General features: G+C 41.4%; 1 protein-coding gene across 1 annotated transcript; it reads left to right on the forward strand.

Annotated features, from left to right (window-relative positions):
* The first annotated feature begins 464 nt into the window (after positions 1-464).
* tmem218 (transmembrane protein 218) lies at positions 465-19,546 on the forward strand. The gene is made up of 4 exons (XM_055660842.1): positions 465-584; positions 6,494-6,614; positions 8,670-8,775; positions 17,440-19,546. The coding sequence occupies exons 2-4, from the start codon at positions 6,505-6,507 to the stop codon at positions 17,572-17,574; spliced, it is 351 nt and encodes a 116-aa protein (XP_055516817.1). The 5' UTR covers positions 465-584; positions 6,494-6,504; the 3' UTR covers positions 17,575-19,546.
* Positions 19,547-20,538: the final 992 nt, after the last annotated feature.

Raw genomic sequence — 20,538 nt, forward strand, 5'->3', positions numbered from 1 at the left:
ACAATGTATGTCGGGTCACACCAGAGACTCTGTGTTTCTTATCGTCTCTCCCCTCAGACGCCCAAGGAGGGACACAATGCTGGAGCAACTCAGCAGGTCAGGCAGCATCCCTGGAGAACATGGATAGGAGATTTTTCGGTTTGGGACCCTACCTCAGACTTCCTCAAGTGTGTCAGAGGTAAGGAAGGCGAGAAATGTAAAGCCAGAGGGAGGGATATGAGGGAGGCAGGGTAAGGAGGGTCAGACTCCCCTCAGATGGCCTTCAGACTTGCCTCACACCGTCAGGCTCCCATCAAATTGATCAGCCACTCCCCACACACACGCTCCCTTCACACAGACTCCCGTCCTACACACACACTCCCCTCGTACACACACACTCCCCTCGTACACACACACACACTCCCCTCATACATTCACACACATTCCCCTCGCGCTACCAGACCCACCGTCGCTAAGCGTTTGCGAACCTGCCAACGACGGTGCCTCTGATTGGTCGTGGCGCTGCATTGGCCAATAGCAGCGGCGTTTACTTGGCGGCGCGGGCAGCGCGTTGCTAGGGCTCAGGTGCCGGGGCGGCGGATCAGGTGAGCAACCACGATGGACGGTGCATGAAGTTGTAGGAATAACAAGTATTGGGGATGATGGGGTACGGCCCGGCCCGGCCTTCACAGAGTAGCTCAGCGGGACCGGCAGCATCTCCAGAGAGAAGGAATGGGTGACGTTCGGTGTAAACCAGCATCTTCAGTTCCTTCCTACACATGTATCACAGTGTCAGGCCGGCCCGGCCACCCTTTACCACAGCATGTCCACCTGGTGAATGTTGGCACACCTGGTGAATGTTTGATTAACTCAGCAGGCCAAGCAGCATCCCAGACGTGGATTTAGTTTAGTTGGCTTAGTTTGTTGTCACGTCTACCGAAGAATCTTTTGTTTCGTGCTATCCAGACAGCACACGATTGATTACAATCGAGCCATTTACAATGTTTGGATATCAGCATGGATATGTGTCTTTATGCGTTGGGATGCTTCTTCGGACTGATTGTAGTCGGGGGAGAAAGGTGGAAGAGAGGTGGGACAAAAGGCTGAAGTAACTCAGCAGTCCAGACTATCCATTTTCTCCAGAGATGATGCCTAACCCGCTGAGTGTCTCCAGCATTTTGTGTCTATCTTTTGTTTTAACCTGAATCTGCAGTTCCTTTTTATCACAGGCAATGGAGTTTACTTTGCAGTCGGGTGGGCAAAGGCTGGAAATGAAAAGGAGACAAAAGGGCCGAAATAAGGAACTGCTGATGCTGGCTCCAAGGATAGATACAAAATGCTGCAGTGGGGTCAGGCAGCATCCCTGGAGAAAATGGATAGGTGACCTTTCGGACTGGCACCCTTCCTCAAAAAGGTGTCAGATTCAGACAGACAAGGTGTGAAATGTAAAGCAGAGGGAGGGATAATGGGGGTAGTTGGCATGGAATAGTGGGAGAAATTAGTGTGCACTGTGGAGGAGGGAAGGGGAGTGGGTGGAGGGCACAGGCAATAGCGAGTGCAGGGTAATTGGAGAATTCAATGTTCATGTTATTAGGTTGTAAGCTACGTAGCCGGAATATGAAATACTGTTCCAATTTGAGAGTAGCTTCAATTTGGCAAGGAGGAAACACAGGACAGAAAGCTCGGAATGGAAATGGGAGTTTAAATAGTTAACAATCAGCAGACCTTAGCATACAGAGCACTGGTGTTTGATGGAATGGTTGCCAATCTACCTACGCTTGGTCTCGCCAATGTAAAGTGGGTCGTACCAGGAGCAGCAAATGCAGTAGATGAGGTTTGAGGAGGTGCATGGAAACCTGTCTCACCTTGAATATCTGTTGGTGTCTGGATGGAAGTGAGGGAGGAGGTGTAGGTGTTGTCAGGTGTTATGTTATGTCTCCAGCGGTTGCAGAGGAAAGTTCTTGGGGAGGGGGTGGAATTAGAAGGGATGAGTGAACCAAGAATATGCAGAGGAAATGGAAAGCTGAAAGTAGCAGGGATGGGGAAAATCAGACGGGTGGTGGGGACATGTTGAAGGTGGTGGAAATGTTGGGATGTGGTGAAAATATGTTGGATGTGGAGCCTGGTAGAGTGTGAAATGACCAAGGGAACTCTATCCTTGTTCTCTCTCTGGAGAGGGAGGGTGGGGGTAGAGCAGAACTGGGAGACACCAAGGGGACGTGGGTGAGGAATCCATCCACAATATCATAGGGGAAAACACATTTACTGAAGAGACAGGACATCTCAGATTTCTTGAGTGGAATGATGCTGCTGTTGTTAGTATTAAAGAAGATAAAGAAATGACTGCCAAATGCTCCACTATCGAGAGTCATCGACATGAAATATGAAATCTGCAGATGTTACATAGGAAAAGGATACAAAAGGATTCAAAGTAACATTAGCAAATTTGCAGATGACACAAAGCTGGGTGGCAGTGTGAACTGTGAGGAGGATGCCATGTGAATGCAGGGTGACTTGGACAGGTTGGGGGAGTGGGCAGATGCATGGCAGATGAAGTTTAATGTGGATAAATGTGAGGTTATCCACTTTGGTATCAAAATCAGGAAGGCAGATTACTATCTAAATGGCGTCAAGTTGTGAATAGGGGAAGTACAACAGGATCTGGGGGTCCTTGTACAGCAGTCTATGAAAGTAAGCACGCAGGTACAGCAGGCAGTGAAGAAAGCGAATGGCATGTTGGCCTGTATAACAAGAGGAATCGAATATAGGAGCAAAGAGGTCCTTCTGTAGTTGTACAGAGCCCTAGTGAGATCACACCTGGAGTATTGTGTGCAGTTTTGGTCCCCTAATTTGAGGAAGGACATTCTTGCTATTGAGGGAGTGCAGCGTAGGTTTACAAGGTTAATTCCCGGGATGGCGGGACTGTCATATGCTGAGAGAATGTAGCAGCTGGGCTTGTACACTCTGGAGTTTAGAAGGATGAGAGGATATCTCATTGAAACATATAAAATTGTTAAAGGCTTGGACATACTAGAGGTACAAAACATGTTCCCGATGTTGGGGTAGTCCAGAACCAGGGGCCACAGTTTAAGAATAAGGAGTAAGCCATTTAGAATGGAGACGAGGAAACGCTTCATCTCACAGAGAGTGGTGAGTCTGCCACAGAGGGCTGTGGAGGCAGGTTCTCTGGATGCTTTCAAGAGAGAGCTAGGTAAGGCTCTTAAAAATAGCGGTCAAGGGATATGGGGAGAAGACAGGAACGGGGTACTGATTGGGGATGATCAGCCATGATCACATTGAATGGTGGTGCTGGCTCGAAGGACCAAATGGCCCACTCCTGCACCTATTGTCTATTGATATCCTGTGGGGTTTTCTGTAAATCGACAGATTTGGGGGTTGGAGGGAATGTATTCAGTGGTGGAAGAAAATTGGGAAAGTTACTAGGGTTGGGGTGTGAGATTAAGTTGAAGCGAGAGGAAATTCAGCTAATAACGCGTGTTGTGGGGTGAAGGCTGCACAGTTTAAAAATAAGTAAGGTGTGAGAGTTGACATCAGCATTGCAAATGCAATGGTGATGGAGATACTTTAAATCAGAATAGTAGAGGTGCAGTTGTGAGTCATTGGACATGTAGTAACTGAGGAGTCAAGCCCTCAGGCAGTCTGAGCAATGTTAGGGATCAAAATTAATTAATTTTAATCTAAGTAAGGGCAAGAAAAAGGAGCAGTACAGATGCAACCATTATTTAAAAAAACAATAAATACTAAATAGAATGAAAATAATTCAAATATTGTTGCAAAAGGCAGGAATAGTTGAGCAGCTCCGCGCTGACGCAATGAGGGATGGAGAGAGCAATTAGGAGTGAAATTCTTGAGATGTAACTGGACAATAGCAGGACAGCTACTTATTATTCATGCCTAAAGGAAGTCTGTGGAGCAGGTTATTCACAATAGGTTATTTTACACAACAAAATTGCAATGTTCTTCCTTGTGAATCTTCAAGGAAACCAGATGATTGGGGTTAAGTAGAATTTGCTGAAGGTGAAGATGATTATGTCAGAAAAATGATGGATGGAGATATGTAAAGATTAAACGGTGGGGTTGGATGGTTGAGAAAGAGATAAAACAAAAAAACAATGTCTTGACAGTTTGACAAGCCTAAATGCTGGTCTTCCCCATGTTCTCGCAAGTCTTTTTGCATTGTTTTCTGATGCAAACTTGGAAATTACTACAAAATACCTCACACTCACTTTGATATTACCATGAAAAACAGTTAATTTGCCTCCTCGCTTTGACACAATTGTTTGCAAACAATTATTTTGAAGCCTTTTAATCCCTCAATCCCTGCCAACTTAAAAAAATAAATGTAAGGACATATAATAGTAACTAGACACCTTGGGCCCCTTCCCCCAATGCGGGGGTGGCGATGAGAGTTTCCCTCCCGCCCGATTGACCCACGATGATTCAGTTTGTGTGAGTTTATTGGGTCTAATGGCTTTGTGCTGTAAGTTTCTATACTTAACATTTGATTCTTAATCATCTTCGTATTCTTCTTCCTTTCGTGTCCATCTTGTTACAAATGGTGACCTCGCTGTCATCGTCCATCCTGAAAAGGATGCAAGCTTCCGCGATAATCAGTGGAAGCCATCACTTGTCGCATTAGATGATGGTGGTAGCAGAATTAGCTCAGGATACTTCCCGTTTCCAGCCCCGCCACGTGGACCCTTCTGCTATGGGGTCATTCTTAATCATATTAATGTAACTAGTGTTTTCATATAGATTATTAATTTCTAAAGTATTAAAATTAATTAATTTCGAAATAGGCTTGAGATTATTCAGATAACACAGTGTCTACAAAAAGAGGTTGGGCAAACTTGGATTGTTTTCTTTGGAATGCTTAAAGTTAAAGGGAAGACTTGATAGAAGTATATAAAATTATGAGTGGTATAGAGTGAATAGACATTCAAAAACTTTTTCCCAAGGTGGACATGGCAAAAGACTAGAGGGCATAGATTTAAGATGAGAGGTGTAAAGTTTAAAAAAGATCTGCGGGGCCAGAACGTGCTGTCAGAGGTGTCAGAGCAGGTGCAGTAGTGGGATTTAAGAGGCTTTTAGATAGGCAGACAATGGAGGAATGTAGAAAATGATGTCGAGATAAACCGGTTAAAATTAGCCACTCTTTTTTTTACACAAATCAATTTGGTTATCACCTTATCACCACCCAGTCTCTGTCTCTACCTCCACCCTGCCTTGCGCCATCTGCCCATCAACCACTTCTCACCTCGATACATTTGTTGCTTGCCAGCTCCTGCTGTGCCCTTCCCTCGCACCTCTTTATGCTGGCTATCTTCCCTTCATACCTTTGAGTCAAAACATGATTACCCCTTTTCCTCCACCCATGTTACCTGACCTGCTGAGTCCTCCCACCAACTTTTTTTTCCGCTCCGGATTCAACCATCTGCAATTTCTTGTATCTATTTAATTCTTTGTACATTTGCAAACCTGGGTAATCAAGTTCTTTTCAGTTTAGAAATACAGTAACAATCCATTAATAGCAGTCCTGTTTGGAAATCCCAATGGCTCAGCATCTGCCTCATCGAGTTTTGTTTGCCAACTGCTTTTAAACTCATCCCTGAGTCCTGTTTCAATGCTCCCTTTAAAGACAATGAGGACCAAATGCTTGTGCCTCTTTTAAACACACTTTTAAACGCCTTGTTTCCCATGTTCCCTTTAAATATACCACATTCCTGATTCCCATATACCTATTAGCCTCACCTTGGCCATGTTCTCCCTTAGCTTTAAACTCATAAGATCATATGTGATAGGAGCAGAATTAGGCCATTTGGCCCATCAAGTCTACTCCGCCATTCAATCATGGCTGATCTATCTCTCCCTCCCAACCCAATTCTCCTGCTTTCTCCCCATAACCCCTGACACCCCTACTAATCAAGAATCTGTCTATCCATGCCTTAAATACTCCCCAGGGACCTTACTGAGCACTCTTTAAACATCTGATTCACTGTTAAAAATATTATTTCACTGTGCCACATTTAAAAATAGGAATTAAAAATGTCTTAATGTATTAATAAGAGTAATATCTAGTAGTTTGGAAAATCTACCAGTCCGAAGTTGCTAGGATCAAGATATATTTTCCTTAAAATCTATGTAACTAAGTTCCTTCCTGTTAGGATGATGTCAACATTGTAAACATATTTTCCTTCAGGCGAACTGCTAGTTTACAGCTTCTGAAAGATGAGGAGACATATCTGGCTAATTTCATGCACCACTCATAGCCTTCTCAATATTCTTTGATACCTCTGTGTTAGTTAACGGTGCATTGCATAAAATAATTTGAGGAAAGAGAAAACATTTAATTAAAAAACATAATTGGGTGGAAAATCTAAGGAAGCCACTGAAAGGATGGACTAAGAATTATGGTGAGGCTGGACTATAAACATTTATCTACTGACATTTTTTATTTCTTTCTAGAGCTAAAGCTCTTTTATTTTGCTTGCAGCAATCTTCACAATGGCTGGTATCGTGATGGGGGTAGGACCAGGGATTTTTATCCTTGCTGTCATTTGGGTTTTGTCTTTTTTGATATGTAACCTGCTGTCTCGATCAGGAGGCGTGGTCAGGTAAGGCACTATTTACTGCTCAAACCTTCCAGACAAAAGTAACACACACACAGACCCAGACACACCCACACACACGCACACACACCCACGGAAATCACTATCAAAACATGGGGGGGGACAGGGGACACACCATTTGTTGACGGCACACACGAGGCTTCGGAGGCTTCAGCCGTGGGCCCTATGGACGGTAATTAGTGATGGGTGCCAGCAGTCGCCGAAAAAATCGCGTAATTCCCACATCCAGCGCGGAGAAGCAACGCTAAATGCAGCTCAACTCTGCTTGTCTCGCCGGGTTAACCTACAGCCCTGCCTGGACTGACGGGACACCAGTCCGGAGCTATGGAGCTAGGGCTGCTTCTCCGTGCTGGTTGTAAACCTGGGCCGTCGTTGGCAGGTAGAGTTGACAGGCAGAGTTGAGTTGGGTTTAGCGCTTCTTCTCTGCGCTGGCTTTGGGGCTGGTGGCACCATTCCCGCCTGACTACCGACGTCTCTGGCCACCTCCGGGCGTGGGGAGCGGGGGGGCACGGGTGGGGATGGGAATGGTCCAGTGGCGGTGCGGCAGCGATTGCAGCGCCGGAGATCCGGGCTCGATCCTGGCTGCCGATGAGGCGCAGGTCTGTGTCCAGGGCTGCCGAGAGTGTTTTAGCTTGACCCGAGCATGCAATTCAAGCTCCGCTCTGACCTTTGCCCCACCAGGACGCCTCCCTCCTCCAATCACCAAGCTCTATCCTCAGTCCCACCCCTCTACTTCCGCCTCTGAACCACACCTCCCTCCTCCAATCATCGTGCTGAATGAACCAATGAAATTCACGGTCAGCACCGGCTACCACCTACGAGAACCTTCGAGACTCTACGACCTCCTAGCGACCCACCTACGGTTCGAGAATTCTCGCCACTCTCCATGGCGGCATCATTTCTAGTCGCCGCTAATTTTTCAACATGTTTTTCAACATTTTCAACATGTTGAAAAATTCACGGCGACCATAATAAGGCCGTGACTAGTTCCCAGAATGCGGGAACTCCTCAATACCATGAAGACGACTCCCGGGCAACCACCCGCGAACATGTGGCGACTACATAGTCGCCTAAAAGTCGGCTAAAGTGGGACAGGCCCATTAGGCTAACCGTTTTTATTAGGTTATTGAGACACCTGTCCGAAATAGCTGATTTGTCCAAGGCTGAGAGCATGAACCAAGTTCAACATTTTGCACCAAATCAGATTCATTCTAAATGGCCAATGATTATTCATCATGAATCTATTTTTAAGCTATTTTAAACTTTTTTTGAGGCACAAGGCAAAACAAACATTCTTTCTTCCTTCAATCCGATCTCTCTTTTTCATTTGTCTTTTGTGTAATGATGTTGAATGTTGCATAAGTTACACTCGACGAGCAATAGTGAATGGTTCTAGTCACGAAGCAAGGAGCATGGAGAGTGGGAGTAAGTAGGTCACGTTACAGAACAAGGAGCATAGTGAGCCCAAGAGAATAGGTCAGGCCACAGATTACGGATGGAGCATGGGTGACAATGGGTCAGGTCACTAAATATTGCTAACTAGCGGAAAACATGGCTACTCAACACTGTTCTGGCTGTTTGTATTATTTTTTTTAGAAAAGCTCCTTAATATACTCTCAGAATACTTGTTAAGTGCTTGCATTTTGTTTCACACATTTGCCACTGTTCAATATTCAAGAAGTAAATTGCTTGCAATGATCTCTCTAGCTATATTGCATGCACACACGAGAGCATACTAATCCACAGGCACAATTTTGCATTACAAATAGAGCAATAATTGCACAAAATATTAAAGTAAGATTGTATATATTGTACAAATGAGCAGCGATCATGTATTCAAGATTCTAGAAATGTATTAATTAGCAAGAATCAGTGCACAAGTGCAAGTTTAAATTTGTTTGAAGTAAATTTGATTTCCACTCAATAATTTTGGTCTCCGAGTACCTTGCATTGCCAGGTAGTTGAGAAACCTCTGAAATAAAATGGCTTCTGCAATATTGTCTGTTCTGTAATAAGGAATCGATGTGTTATTGTATGCAGCTGGCTTTCGATGGTATTGGTTTTCCTCCTGGCATTGATAATCACCATGATCCTCATCTTTTTTCCTCGAGCTAAGGAAACACCTGAACCAGTGACAGAAGAAGTGGTAAGAACAGTGTTTGTGTCTGTAGTTTTATAACCTGCCTCTGAGCTTTTATTAAAAACAATGAACTGTGTGCAAGCAACAGAACTTTATCAAGCCTCGGGCAACCTCATTTTTCACATATGCAGTGCACTACATATTGATTTCAGTGTGAGATGAAGTACTGTACCTACAGCATAAATCCAGGAAAACTCCCAGAAGAATAAATCAAAGGTTTAAAGTAAAAACACAATAAACCCCAGCAGTAAAATAAATTCCCTTCACTATATCACAAGTTCGCTCAATCCATTTAATTACAGAGAATGATTTTGGGCTCTCATGTCATCCTCTGGTCAAAGAATCAAGGCTCACTTATTGAGGTCACCTGAATTGATGTGACCTCTGATCTTTGATTTATAAATTATGTCAGCATACTAGATCCTCGTATTAGGATCTAAATTGTATTATCATTAAATTTTTCTCGAATGATTTTCAGTTTCTAAAATTGCGAAAATTGGACCATGCTTATGCTGCAGGAAAAGAAAAATGGACAAATAGAGCAAAGGTAAAATAAGAAGTTTAGTTTAGGTGATGTCACACAGTTTTTGTTAATAAATCATAGGAAGGGAAAAAGTGAGAATAAATACAAAGTTCCTAAACGAGTGTAGCACAGAAAAGAGGAAGAAAGGCACAGAGAACGTAAAGTTAAGTTTACAAGTAATGTTTAGAGGGGCAATGATTGTAGAAGCATTAACAAAGTAGGAAGTTGGTGAGGGGGGGGGGGGGGGGTAGTTTTGTGAAGGTGCAATCAGGATGAGGTGGGATTCACATGTTAGATGAGAAGCATGTCACACAATAACGCAGGTGTCACAAGGAGGACAGAAACCTCCCGTGGAGCAGAAGGTCAGAATTAGGCCATTCGGCCCATCAGGTCTACTCCGCCATTCAATCATGGCTGATCTACCTTTCCCTCTCAACCCCATCCTCCTGCCTTCTCCCCAACCCTTTTTCTTTTCAAATGTTTGCATCTCCACAAAGTGTTACTATTCCCATGGTAGCACCTCCCTCTTCTAGTTTGATATAATTGTCAGCTAAGGAAACAAATTTGTCTTATGATTGTAAAAAACATATTTAATGAAGATAGTTTTTTTTTAAGTCAGTGAGTGAACAAGAAAAAAGATGATGAAATACAATGAAATACTGTGATAAGTCTGACAGTGTTGGAATCTCATTGCAGAATCTCAATTTTAAAACATGACTATAAATAATTAATGACCATTGAGGAGAATATATGAAGTTAGCAAGGAATAAGATCAAGTGTAGAATTTTATCTGAGGTCAGAGTAGAGATCATTTTCAACAATGTATATAAAGAGTCAAGATGTATTGATATGAGTAAGCTGAACAAACGGTTTGTAAAGAAATAAAAGAATCAACAATTTTATTAACTCATTAATTTGCTGGAATTCCAAAATTAAATGTTAATTTAATTGCACTGCAGAGGAATGAGGATGGTTGCCTGAGGGTATGTGGTTTGAAAGAAGCCGATGAACCTCGAGTCGAATCAGAAGCATAAGATTAGGTTGCATAATGAGTAGAGCTCATTGGTGTTGAAAAGGAACAACGTGACAGAGCCTGGAGGAATATTTGAGCTAATATAGTCTGAGGACTGAAAGCCAATCGTACAACAGATATAGAATTTCTTTGAGAGGAAATCCAGACAAGAGAACTTGGAAATACTCAATTGTAGGCCATGTTATGAAACACTGGAGTTGTTCAAGTTGATGACAGTGGAATTAACATAGTGTTTGTGAGCGCTTTTCCAGATGTATAAAAAAAATTGCAGATTGTGACTAATGGTGTGGTTGTGCTAAAACAAATCTTGGTAATCATGTTTCTGTAATGCAATGCATGAGTTCCAAACCAAGCTAGCTGCCTTTGAGAGATTCGAGTGCTAATGGTCTCTAGCACTTTTTAGCAGAATTATTTCAGTCATAGAGTTGTACTGCACAAAAATGCTCAGCCCACCACATCCACACTAATACCATTTTATGCATTAGGTTTGTATCCTTCTATGCCTTGCCTATTTAACTACATGTCTAAATGTCTCTTAAACATAGTGATTGTTTCTGACTCCTTCACCACCTCTGGTTCTCCGGCGTAAATGATAATTTTGCTCCTCAGATCACCTTTAAACCTTCTACTTCTCACCTTAAAACTATGCCCTCTAGTTTTTGATACCCTACCATATGATGAGATTGTAGCTATCTACCTGTCTATGTCTCTCATAATCTGAAATACTTTTTATCAGATAACCCCTTCGGCTCTATCGCTCCAGTAAAAGCCAGCCCAGACTATAATCTTTACCTACAACTAAAGTTCTCCAATCCATGCAACATTCTCAGGAAAATATTTTAGTTAAGCTCAGTTTAGTGATAAAGTGTGGAAAAACGCCCTTCGGCCCACCGAATCCCTGCACCAACCAGCGATCTCTGTACACATGCACTATCCTACACATTGGGGACAATTTTGTACAATTTTACCAAAGCCAATTAACCTACAAACCTGCACGGCTTTGGAGTGTGGGAGAAAACCAGAGCACCTTGAGCAAACCCACGCGGTCACAGGGAGAACATAAAAAATCCGTACAGACAGCATCCGTAATCAGGATTGAACCATGGTCTCTGGCGCTGTAAGGTAGCATCTCTAGTCACTGCGCCACCATGCCACCTCTATTTTAAGCACTCTGCTTAAATTAATTTTTTTGGCTGGTATTGCTTTGGGATCAGAGTTGCATTTTGGTATTGCAATTAATACCAATGGTATTAATTGAAAAATAAAACATTTCAAAAGGTGATTGTGACATGAACTTTTATAGCCATTTTTATAGTCAGTACTTCCAGTGGTCTCCATTCACTGAGAGTTCCAGCTGTTTGCTTCCTCAGAGGAGGTTCAAAAACCCACCTTCTGACATGTTATAGGTGCTGATTTCAGGGAGGCAATATAAAGAGATATACTGCATCTGGGCTAGCTGCAGCTGCATAGATGGAAATGTGCACGTTTGCCTTGCTTATAGATTGTTTCTGTTTGGTATTGGTGTCCATTGATTAATAACAAGTTAAGAACAGGATGTCATAGAAAAATACACAAGATCTTAAAAATGATAGTTCCCTAATTTGAAAATAATTTAGCTGGGCTTGTATAGTTCACTAGATGACTGTAACACTACCCCCAGCTGATTAGATGTGAAATTTTACAAACCTGACATTAAAACGGAACTGTGTTGCAGTGAGCGTCGGCTAACTTCCACCTATGATCAAATAATAACTACCAGGATACCAATTAGCAGGGCACAGGGCAGGACCTCTGCTCACGAACCAATGAACTATTAATATTACATGGCCCAAGCTCTGTGTACGGCTCACAGTACCAGGCCCCACTAATTGGCTCATTAAAGAATGAGGTGTGTTAAACGAGCACCCTTGCTAGTCCACAGGAGATTTTGTTCTGCCGCTGAGGTGGAATTTATTCTTCCTCAACATCTTTGTAGTGAATCAAGCTCCTTGTATTGCTGGAATAGAGTACACAGCCAAACACTCCTGGGGGGGCAATGATTACCATTCGTTAGCATTCTGTTTCTGTCTCTTTTTGGCTGTTTTCCTCTCAAACCTGATTAATATTTTAGACCGCACATGAAGTTGCAGATTTGCATGTTAACATTATTTAGATATTTGAGATAAAGCATTCTTTAAAACAGGATTGCAAGCATGGCACTAATTTTCTACGGCGAGCGCATGTAAATGGTTATAGGAATCTGTACTTGTCACTCATAAACGGTAGATGATTAGAATAGCACAGGTATCTGGACATTGATGATTTCTTGTTAAATTTCATTTAGGTTTTTAGGATTTGTGAAAAGTTGCGTAAAAAAAATTATTGACATCTGTAGAGAAAATTTGCTATTTTGTCATGCTATTTCTGAATATCTGAAGCTCATCCACTCATTTGTTTCTCATTATTCTGAAATCTAGATTCCTTTCATTATTCAAAATGTTGATGAAGCTAAATTTAGAGTATCATGTTCAGCTTTGGTCACCCTGCTATAGGCAAGACATTGTTAAGCTGGAAAGAGTGCTGAGTAGATTTACGAGGATGTTGCCAGGATTTAAGATTTACGAGGATGTTTGCAGGACTTGAGGGCCTGAGCTATAGGGAGAGGATGGGCAGGATAGGACTTTATTCCTTGGAACACAAGAGGATGAGGGGTGATCTTATAGAGATATATAAGATCATGAGAGGAATAGATTGAGTAGATCCAGAGTAGGGGAATCGAGAAGCATAGAGCATAGGTTTAAGGTGAGAGGTGAAAGATTTAATTGGAATCTGAGGAGAAGGTAGTTGAGGCAGATACTATAACAATACTTAAAATACATTTGGACACATACATGGTCAGGAAAGGTTTAGAGGGATATGGGCCAAAAGCAGGCAGGTGAGACCAGTATAAATGGGGCAACTTGATCGGCATGGGTATTTTGGGACGATAGGCCTGTTTTTGTGCAGTACTACTCTATGAATCTATGTTCCTTTTTTTAATTTTTTTTTATAAAGGGCAGCCTCCTGGTCTCAACTATCCATCTGTTCCAGCTGTTGGTAGCACTCTATATTCAATTATGTTTTTCCATATTTTCTCATGACAGAGAAGGAAGTCAAATTGTCCCATCGAGTAATTTCTTTCCCAACAGCCATATCAACTCCCTCATAGATTCTGCCACACGCCCACACACTAGAGGCAATTTACTGTGGCCAACTTACCTACCAACTAGCATAAATTTGTGATGTGGGAGGAAACAAGAGCATATGGGGAAATGGATACAATTACAGTGAGAAGTGCAAACTCTACACAGATTGTACCAGAGGTGAAGATTGAAACCAGTTTGCTGGAGGTGTAGGGTAGCACCAATGCTTATTGCACCACTGTGTTGCTTGTTATCTAGTACACATTGGTGTATTGTCTGCATTCTTCTTGCTCTCTCTTTCTCGCAGCTGAATCTTTAGGTGTCCAGCATTGTTTCCTACAATGAAACCATGCAGCTATGGTTCTATTGAACAGATGCCCCGTCGAAAGGATTTTATCCTGATGCATCACATCATGGTTTGGGAACAGCTCCAACCAAGGCCACAAGGAATTGCAGAGAGTTGTGGATGTAGCCCAGACCATCATGCAAACTAGCCCCCCTTCCATTGACTGCATTTACACCACGCTGCCTCGGGATCAAGGACCAGTCTATCCTTGGTCACTTCCTCTTCTCCCCTCTTACATCAGTCGAGAGGTACAGTAGTTTGAAGACGCATACCTCCAGATTCAGGGACAGTTTCTTCCCAGCTGTTATCAGGCAACTGTCCTCTCACCAGCTAGAGAACAATCCTGACCTCCCATCTATCTCATTGGACACCTTCAAACCATCTTTAATCGGACTTTATTGGATTTATCTTGCATTAAACATTATACCCTTTATCCCGTATCCATACACTGTAGACAGTTTGATTGTAATTATTTATCTTTTTATTGACTGGATAGCACACAACAAAAAGATTTTCACTCTACCTTGGTACATGTGACAGTAATAAAGTAAACTGTTAGGATACCTGTTCTAGCAGATTCCAATATATGAGAGTCTATCCATGTTTGTAAATGTGAGTATGTTCCTTCTACATATTACCCAAAAGAAGAAAGCCTAAAGCTATGAGCAAATAGTTGGGGTTTGAATCCTCACTGTCCACATTCAGAAGTAGCATTAAGATCATACCGATACATTCATCAATTTCAGTGAGTTTATGAAGATACTGTTGTTTTAAGTTGCAAATACTGGGCAATGTGACAACTGAGATATGATTTGTATGGTACCATGTGTGCTTTTGTTTATAAATTTGATTTTGTTTCTTAAATTTCCATCAACATTTACTATTGTTCAGTAGTCAGTCAGCTTTATGGGCCTGTCCCACTTACGCGACTTTCTCGGCGACTGCCGGCACCCGTCATAGGTCGTTGCAGGTCGCCGAAAATTTTCAACATGTTGAAAATTCAGCGGCAACCATAACAAGGTAGACTCTTTTGCCGACCATTCACGACCATACAGGCTTCACCCCGCGACATGTCGCCAGGGTGTTGCCTGTATGGTCGTGAGCAGTCTCCTTAGTCACCCAAAGAGTCGTAGCGTCTTTCTGGTCGCCATTGAATTTTCAACATGTTGAAAATTTTCGGCGATCTGCACCGACCTATGACGGGTGCCGGCAGTCGCCGAAAAAGTTGCGTAAGTGGGACAGGCCCATTAGTCTTCAAATAGAATTTTCCATTCTCCAAATATGCGAGGGCACTGGAGATAGTTGAAATTTTGTCATTGATCTTTGCCTTGCGAGCAAGTTCTCCTGAATGTGATCCGTGTTTTACAGAGCTTCACCGAGAGTTTGATTATTTGGGGTAGTTCTGTGGCAGAGGCAGAGGCAGCCTGGAGTGAATACAAGATATCATGGAAGGAGTGATATATCTTCCATTTGTAATGCAACTGTGCTAATATCCAGTGAGGTTCATAGCTTCCTATATTATAGGGAAGTCACCAATTGTCACAGAGCTGTCTCCTCATTCCATCTGCAGGTTTTTAGCAAGTGAATGATGTCTGTTTAATTACCTTGGAACACGTCTGTAGCTTCCATCCATCGTTCTGCCACCCTCCCCCCTACTCCTTATACATTAAGTAACAGTATAATTAGCCTGAAGAGGGGTCCTGACCCGAAACGCCATTTTTCCATTTCCTCTACAGCTACCGCCTACTTGCTGAGTTCTCCCAGCAATTTATTGTTTGCTCCAGTTTCCAGCATTTTCAGACTCTTGTGTCTCCAAGGAAGAGCATACTGCAGACTGCCAGATCTTCAGCTTGTACCTGGGATGTAGAATTTCTTGGATGCCACAACCTATGCACACATTGTAATCAAAGTTGCGGCAGTTCCCACTGAATTGACCTTACTGAAGCATAACCACCTGAAGAAAATTTGAAGGGTCCCGACCAAATCACCGATCCATGTTTTCAAGAGGTGCTGCCTAATCCACCGTGTTAATCCAACATTTTGTGTTTTTTGCTTAAGATTCCAACATCTGCAGTTCCTTTTGTCTGACACAAATCCATTCTCCAGTTCAGGAGAATTTGTTCTTGAAGATATTGAATGGATATGACCTCCCAATGAGAGTCCATCTGCTCATCATCATCATTGTTCCTAATCTATGACATCTTGTTAAAGGCAGGTATTTAGCTGCAGCTGGGATTGTCTCATAAGGAGAGGAAAAGATGTTGCTAAGATATCTGCTTCTTGTCTTGCATGTAGATAGGAATGTTGGTTTATACCAAAGATGGCACAAAGTGCTGGGGTAACAACGTGTCCGGCAGCATTTCTGGAGAAAAAGGATGAGTTACATATCGGGTTGGGACCCGTCAGACTGTCTGAAGTGTCCCAACCCAAAACGTTACCCATCCTTTTTCTACAGACATGCTGCCTGACCCGCTGAGTTACTTCAGCACTTTGTGTCTACGACTGCTTGTTGTCTTCCTTATTTGTCCTGTCATGAGGCACTCCTCGCAAATGCCACCTAAAGGACCCTTAACTGGTTATTACAGAGAGCTGCAGTTTCCCGTACAGAACTTTCTTGCATTAATCAAATCAACATTGCACACCGGTACATTATTTGCCTAGTCTGCTTATGTACAGCAGACATTATTAACTAGGTAACACCCTTTCCAATGTGATGACATGCTGTAAATATCTGTATGTATTACATATTTTATTGGAAACAAATCAGCACCCTAACACCAAAATGGAATAAGCTCTGCAGACAAATTTTGTACTTATATGCCTTTTAAATTTGCTTTTATCAGTTTCTGTTATTAAAAGATTACTTCAGATACAACCAAACATGAATAATTCCCCTTCTCTACTCAATGGGGAGGGAAATAACAAAACAACTGTATAAAGCTTGCTTGGAGTCAGTCCATAAATTTGTTACATCGTGAAGAAAATTTACATTCAAGATTCCATTCATTTTACTATCGGCTGCGTAGAATTAAACAACCTATCTTTGTACTCCTTACGGTGTAATTTCTTCCTAGGGTAAAATTACCGCTGGCACTATCCTTTCTCTGCAATGTTGGATATTTGTAGACAGCACTCAAGACTGGGAGCTCTGTTTGTTTCTCATTCATAGTTTAGACTACTGAGTCCATTTTCACTGATGCTTCCATCAACCTGAGTCGTATGCTAATTCAGCACGCATTGGTAATCAAAACCTTGGCCTTTTAATTTGAGCACCTCAGGACCTCTGGGAAGGTTTATATTTGACGAAGTATTATCGCAGAATTTCTGCTTTGTCTGATTCAGATGAGCATTATTCGATGTAATATTCAGATGGCCATTTTTGATTTTGTTCACCAGCTCAGTTGATAATCTATGAGATCTTGATAAAGGGATGCACTTGGTTGCAGCTGAGGTTTTCCCATAAAGAGAGGAAAACAAGTTGCTAAGAATATCTGCTTGTTGCTTACTAAGCTGTTTGCTTTAAATATATTTGCAACTTGCTTGCTTTCTCCCTTGGAGGGAGAATGTATTGAAAGTTGGATCCATTCCTCTTTTCTTTATCTTTCAGATTTTCGACAATTTCTTCATTGGCCGCTATTGTCTGCTGTGTATATTGATTGCGGGATTCCTGGCAGGCTTGATTCTACTATTCCCTCATTACCTTGTGGAGCATATAGAAGCCAAACCCCTTCGAAGCTTCTGAGAAGCAATCCACAGTCCCTGGACTCCGTCTGTATTTGTAACTTACCTGAGTTTATTTTTGAGAAAAATATCGAGTGGATATTGAAATATCTGTTGAGGAACAGCAGACAAGCATTAATGCCAAACCTTCTTTTAAAGAAAAGTCGAAATGAATTGTCTGTTTTTATTTTTCTGCCATTTCCCAAGGGTCCGTGGTTTTTGTTGAAAAAGGAAATTAAAAGATTTTCTTTGAATTGAGCAGCACGTTAGTGAAAAAAGATTAGTATTGAGGACATGTAGTAATTAGAAGAGAAGGACTCCGAAATCATATAAATGTCAGCGCAAAATAAGTCCATTCTTGGTTGATATGCAGACATTTTCAGCCTAATTTGTCCTTTTTCTTCTCGTCTCTAAATCCATGTTGTCTTTTCATACCCAGTGGCCACATGATACTTACTTAAACAATTCTGGCCAAGTGTAGTTGGGTTTCAATGATAAATATTATTGACGTTATCAAGGGTTCATGTGTATATTCAAGCAGCATCACTGAATAGTGATCAGATGTTGGCATTGCAGTATATTCTTCCAAGGATGATGAATATAGAGACCAGACCAAAAACCATTTCTGCTTTCTGTTTGAGAATACTGGAAAAATGAGCAATATCCTTTGTTTCCCACACTGCAAATTCCAAATATCTAGGTAAAATAAGATGTGGCGATGTGCATAAAAAAACCTGAACATGCATATGAGGCACGATAAATAGAATCTTGACTTCTCACAAGCTTGATTCTGATTCACTAGTGAATTTCTACCAAAGGGACTAACCTAGTGAATCTATATTAACTGCAGACATTTTGCAATTTTGACCTGCACAACTTTTAGATATCTTGAGGCAATAGAAGAGAATACAGTACAGATTTCCTGTTATGACTGGTATCTAAACAAAAGGCAACATTAGAATTTTTTTGTTGGAATAGAGGAGGTTATTTACTGGTTTAAAATTATGACTGAAATGATCAGATTAAACAGAACCGACTGTTTCCATTGGAAGAGGTACTTACATTTATAAAGTGACCTGAATCTAGTCAATGTTTCAAGGTTCTTCAGATATATGTTTCCGCAAACAATTGACACTAAAACAAGAGACCAAAAGCTTTGCCAAAGAGATAGGTTATAAATGTACTCTGGGAGAGGTAAGGAGGTAGAGTGGTTTAGGGAGTGAATTTACAAACTTGAAGGCGAGGGTACCAATTATGGAACATTGGAAGGGTGAAAGTATTGGAATTGAAAATGAGGATGGGAATTTTTAAGATGAAGCTGTTGCACTACGGCATGCATCCTAGTAAGGATCCTAGGGTGGGAAATATAACAGGAGTTGGGATTCTAAGAGTTTGATTAAAACAAAGATTGTGGCAACATTTGAGAATTGCAGCTGAAGAGTTATATGTGGAAAGTAGGGTCAAGACAGCATTTAAGAAGTGGCTCAATTAACATTTTAGTTGTTTAGGCATAGAGGACTATGGACCAAGTGCTGAGAAAGGGGGTTAATATAGGAGAGGTGTCCATTAGTTAGTGTGGGTCCAATTACCCGTTTTCATGCTGTACAATTCAATGACTCTATGACGTGGAGCATGCAAGTGGAGTTGGAATGACTTGTGAACAGATTGGGCTGGACAGCCTTGTTCCCATGTATTTTAACCCTTCCTGCATTTTGTGGGGAAAAGGTCTCTGGCTTTACTGGATGCTGTTCCCCTATAACAAAGGAACAAAGTGTTAGGAATGGCTGGCTGAACAATCATGAATCACTCCGAGGGACCAACCAGCTAAGATTTTTTGCGATTAACTATTTAACGTGACTTTCTGTATATTACGATTATTTTAGGTTTTAGAGACTTAATATTTTGTGGCCATTATGAATAATATTTTTTTAATTCTGTAAATATACTGTTTTATATCACAAATAAATGGTGGAAGATCTCAACCATCAAGCAGCATCAGCGTGAAGAGATACCAGTTAACACTTTGGGTCAATAACTCTTCCTTAAAATTGTTCCGAGAAAGGGTTATCAACTTTGAATATTAATTGGTTTCTCTTTCCACAAACTCAGTTTCCAGCATTTTTGTTTTGGTTTCCAACATCTGCAGTTTTATTTGCCTTCCTTTACAGCTTTAAATGTGCTTATTAAAAACTGAAAATTCAGTAAACTATAAACGCTTAAAATAAAAAAAAGCTGTTTCAACTTTCATATCTGAGCCTGGAACTTGTGAATAGGGTGGGATTTGCAGCTCTTTCCGTGTAGGTCCATAGACGTTCAATGAAGAATTTGACACCAGGTGACATTGCATTGCCACCTAGAGACCAAAATTATGAACTGTACTTGTATAATATTGTGCAGTTGTCGATGAAAAATGGGAGTAATGGAAATAAATTTCTAAATGAAGGCCATAAAAGTAAATGGACTATGGAAAAGAAAAGTCAAGGTAAAGCAATAGAATGCATATGTTGTGCTGTCGTACATTATAACAATTCTGTATAATAACTATAGTTAAATTTAATCTAGACGCGACAGATTTATTCTGCTGTATGTGATTAGGTATTCTTCCTGTATGATTAATCCTCTTCCCTAATATGCCCTTCTCACAAGTTCCAGAGCACAGCAAACTAATTTAAATCAAACAGGATACAATTGAATACCACAAAGTTAAATGTAATGTAGATAATACCTAACCTCTAAGTTTTTCTGGAATCAAATTGTATATTAAACTACATTAATCTTCTATTTATAATTCGGTGTTTCCCAATTTATTTCCTTCTTTGACACGTAAACGGTAATGTAAATGGACTTGATGTACAGATTAGCCATGTTATAATTAAATGGATCAGGGGGTTGGAAATAACCTTTCATCGAGGATGTTTGAACTCTGCAAGATAAAGTTAGGTTGAGTGGATGGGGAAAAAACCCTGGCAAATGGAGCTAAATATAG

The sequence above is a fragment of the Leucoraja erinacea genome, chromosome 32 (genome assembly GCF_028641065.1).
Source record: "Leucoraja erinacea ecotype New England chromosome 32, Leri_hhj_1, whole genome shotgun sequence".
Taxonomy (NCBI): Eukaryota; Metazoa; Chordata; class Chondrichthyes; order Rajiformes; family Rajidae; genus Leucoraja; species Leucoraja erinaceus.